Source organism: Homarus americanus, unplaced genomic scaffold (assembly GCF_018991925.1).
Source record: "Homarus americanus isolate GMGI-L3 unplaced genomic scaffold, GMGI_Hamer_2.0 scaffold8706, whole genome shotgun sequence".
Taxonomy (NCBI): domain Eukaryota; kingdom Metazoa; phylum Arthropoda; class Malacostraca; order Decapoda; family Nephropidae; genus Homarus; species Homarus americanus.
The window spans coordinates 1-4,159 of NW_024746582.1; the positions used below are offsets into that span (position 1 = coordinate 1).

The 4,159-nt window shown below is 46.3% G+C and overlaps 1 protein-coding gene across 2 annotated transcripts; it reads left to right on the top strand.

Annotated features, from left to right (window-relative positions):
- The first annotated feature begins 2,301 nt into the window (after window positions 1-2,301).
- Window positions 2,302-3,902, top strand: LOC121879370. 2 transcript variants are annotated; one of them, XM_042385977.1, is made up of 3 exons: window positions 2,302-2,498; window positions 2,713-2,806; window positions 3,516-3,902. In XM_042385977.1, exons 1-3 carry the CDS (start codon window positions 2,323-2,325, stop codon window positions 3,678-3,680), a joined length of 435 nt encoding a protein of 144 aa, XP_042241911.1. In that variant the 5' UTR covers window positions 2,302-2,322; the 3' UTR covers window positions 3,681-3,902. The 2 variants fall into 2 exon arrangements, with proteins under 2 accessions (XP_042241911.1, XP_042241910.1); XM_042385976.1 differs by having other exon boundaries at window positions 2,302-2,624; window positions 3,516-3,901.
- Window positions 3,903-4,159: the final 257 nt, after the last annotated feature.

Below are 4,159 nucleotides of genomic sequence, written 5' to 3' on the forward strand. Positions count from 1 at the left end.
CATTGTGCTTCGTTCAGTTACGTATTGCTATGTTCCAGTGATTTTAATTGTAGTTTTTATTATGTTCAGCTACTGTCATGTGAAACAGATCGAGATAATTTTAATGTCTGTCTGTGTGTGTGTCTGTGTGTGTGTGTGTGTGTGTTTACTGAGCTTTGGTTAGGTTAGGTTAGGTTTTTTACGTAGTTTAGTTCATCTGTTGGTTTAAATATACCTAATCTATCATAATCTACCCCTAGTTCACCCTAATCTAATCTAACCTATTCTCGTTAAGAACATTAGCCAGGGAACACACACAGACACACACACACACACACACACACACACACACACACACACCCCTTTGCACTTTATTGATATGCAAATTAGGGTAGGATGTGTCTCCCTGCCTGCCACCACAGCACAGCACAGCACAGCACAGCTGCTGTTACAGGAAAGAGCACAGTCCAGAATCACAGCAACTAACGAACTCAGTAAAACACAGCACAACGCAGTATGCAACACAACACAAGCCTTTAACGCTGTCACAACACAACCAGACAACTCCTACACAGACCACAACAGCCACAACACAGCCCAACAGATCACAATCATTGGCAATCATTTAACAATCATTTTAGTATAGTCAATGGCGTTGTTCCCCGAGGGTGTTCTGAACTCTGGTGAAGCTCTGTTCTCACGGCGTTAAGTGGGGTATTGTTGGTGGTGGTAGTGGTGAGTGGTGGTGGTGGTGAGTGGTGAGTAGGTGGTGTGGTGGTGGTGTGGGTGGTGGGTGGTGGTGGTGGTGGTGGTGTGGTGTGTGGGTGGTGTGGTGGGGTGGTGGTGGTGTGGTGGTGGTGGTGTGGTGGTGGTGGGTGGTGGTGTGTGTGGTGGTGGTGTGGTGGTGGGTGGGTGGTGTGGTGTGGTGGTGGGGTGGTGGTGGTGTGGTGGTGGTGTGGTGGTGTGGTGTGGTGGGGGTGGTGGTGGTGTGGTGTGGTGGTGGTGTGTGGTGGTGTGTTGGTGGTGGGTGGTGGTGATAGTGGTGGTGGTGGTGGTTGGTTGGTTGGTGGTTGGTGGTGTGGTGGTGTGGTGGTGGTGGTGGTGTGGTGGTGGTGGTGATGGTGTGGTGTGGTGTAGTGGTGGTGTGTGGGTGGTGTGGTGGGTGGTGGTGGTGGTGTGGTGGTGGTGGTGGTGGTGGTGGTGGTGTGAGATTGTGGTGTGGTGGTGGTGGTGGGTGGTGGTTGGTGGTGGTGGTGGGTGGTGGTGTGTGGTGGTGGTGGTGGTGGGTGGTGGTGGTGTGGTGGTGATGGTGGTGGTGGTGGTGTTGGTCAGGTGTTGGGGTGGTGGGTGGTGGTGTGGTTGTGGTGTGGTGGTGGTGGTGGTGGGGGTGGTGGTGGTGTGGTGTTGGTGGGTGGTGGTGGTGGTGGTGGTGTGGTGTGGTGGTGGGTGGTGGTGTGGTGGTGGTGGTGGTGTTGGTGGTGGTGGTGGTGGTGGTGTGGTGGTGTGGTGGTGGTGGTGGTGGTGGTGGTGGTGGTGGTGGTGGTGGTGGATGGTGGTGATGGTGGTGGTGGTGGTGGTGTGGTGGTGGTGATGGTTGATAGATGTGAAATGTAATTAATTCTGTCTCTCTCTCTCTCTCTCTCTCTCATTGAGATCCTAAACGTGTGAAAATATCTCTAAATGGCTATGACGATTCTCACATTATACACGATTCTTACTCTCTCTCTCTCTCTCTCTCTCTCTCTCTCTCTCTCTCTCTCTCTCTCTCTCTCTCTCTCTCTCTCTCCCAGTTGATTTCCCAGCCAGTGAAAGCCCCCCCCCCTCCCCCCTCCCCTCCCCTCTCCCTCCCTCCCCCTCTCCCCCCCCCCCCCCTCTCCTCCCCCCTCCCCTCCTCTCCCCCTCTCCCCCCCTCCTCCTCCCCCCCACGTATATAATTAGCAAGTATGAAGTGTGAATAATGGTATGGAAAGTAACACAAGCTGAATCATCCATCCGTCTGTCTGGTCTGGTCTTATTGTCGTATCAGTTGGTGTTGGTGACAGCTACAAGAAGGTGGTGTATAGTGTACAGTATGATTGTGTCGTGTATGGTGTGTAATTATGGTGTGTCGTGCATGGTGTGTCGTGTATGGTGTGTCGTGTATGGTATGTGTTTCTCCTGAGTTTAAGTTGAATTTAAAGTGAATTCCCACGAAAGATTTAACTCAATCATGGTAAATTATTTTGTTTTAATGTTTGTGTGTGTGTTTGTTTGTTGATAGATAGACTTGGTGTTTGTTTTTAGTTAGATAGATGGATAAATAGACAGACAGGTAGACAGATAACGTTTTCTTTTCTCCTACAGATGCTCAGTCTACACTACACAGCTCTCTGTTTTGCTGTGATGATCATAGGGACCGTGACGGAATCATATCACAGCAGTGGACAACACCAACCACAGCATTACAGAGGGATAAACTATTACAGCGGGCCGGGGATACAGCATTTACAGCAGCAGAGAGAGTTACAGCATCACAGCAGGTACAGCGGTCAGCAGAAACAGCAATACAGGAATGATGGTCGTGGTAATGCCAACAATATATGCGATGCTAAAACTATTTGGATGGATAAGACTGAATATAGAAATATGCCCGTGGTTAAGAATATGTAGATACTACAACTACTATTACTATTACTATCTTACTAATATCACTATAATTCATGATATTTAATGATGTTTATTTTTATCTAACAGAAAACGATCAACTTACTTCCAAGCGAATCAGATTATGACCCAGACGATTATATCAACCAAATCGGTTCCTTATTTTGTCACTCAAACACAAATGGTGAGTAAATATGTTTAACTTTGTATGTATTTTATATGTATGTGGGTCTTAGTGAGTCAATGTAAGGAAAAATACTGCATTGACATTAACACACACAATACCATTACACACACACACACACACACACACACCACCATTAACACACACACACACACACACACACACCAACACACACACACACACACACCATTAACACACACACACACACACACACACACCACATTAACACACACACACACACACACCATTAACACACACACACACACACCACCATTAACACACACACACACACACACACCATTAACACACACACACACCACCATTAACACACAACCATTAACACACACACACACACACACACCACCATCACACACACACACACACACACACACCACTATACACACACACACACACCACCATTACACACACACACACACACACACACACCACCATTAACACATACACACACACACACACACACACACACACCACCACCATTAACACACACACACACACACACACCATTAACACACACACACACACACACACACCACCATTAACACACACACACCCCCACCATTAACACACACACACACACACACACCGTCCTAAGTTATAAACAACAGCTCATTGAACAGACACTCATTCAGATGGATAATATAAACAATCGATTTATTAATTCTGTGGCTACTTGTTCTCCCCCATACAGGTGCCGCAGTTCATGACTAAGATGGCTGTTCTACCACAGTTCATCACCCATACTGTGTTCTCTACCACGCTCCACTCCACCACCCTCACTGAACGGATATATAACACCATAACAGCAATCAGAACACAACATATGTTTGTAACTGTTTGTCCTGATGGGTACTGATTGGTTGTGGTGTTTTTGTTTTGTAGTGGTTATTTGCCACTTACAGCAGCTAGTTTATTGTGCACTCTATATTCATCCTGTGAGCGGTAGTGCAAAAGGATTATAGAGTAGAGTTTACAAAGGGTCAGGATAATTAACCCCTGTGGTCAGGATGTTATGGCACTGAATGTTACACAGTATTTTATTTACATTATTTGTTTAGTTCTATACATAAAGGGTAACTTATTCACAAATGCGTGAGTACAGGGTGAGGCAGTATGTCTGGCCTCACACTTTGTTATTCACATTTGAGTGAGAAGTATTCAAGCACATTATGTGAGGACCACCATATGTACGGTAATAACACAGTAAATATAGTTTATACCTTTAGAATAACTCAAGAGGCACTAGAGTGTGAAGTAACAAGACGATCTGTGACCAAGAGGAGAGAGTAAAATAAACTTAACAAGACTTAACATAGTTTCCCTTACCAAAGTGAT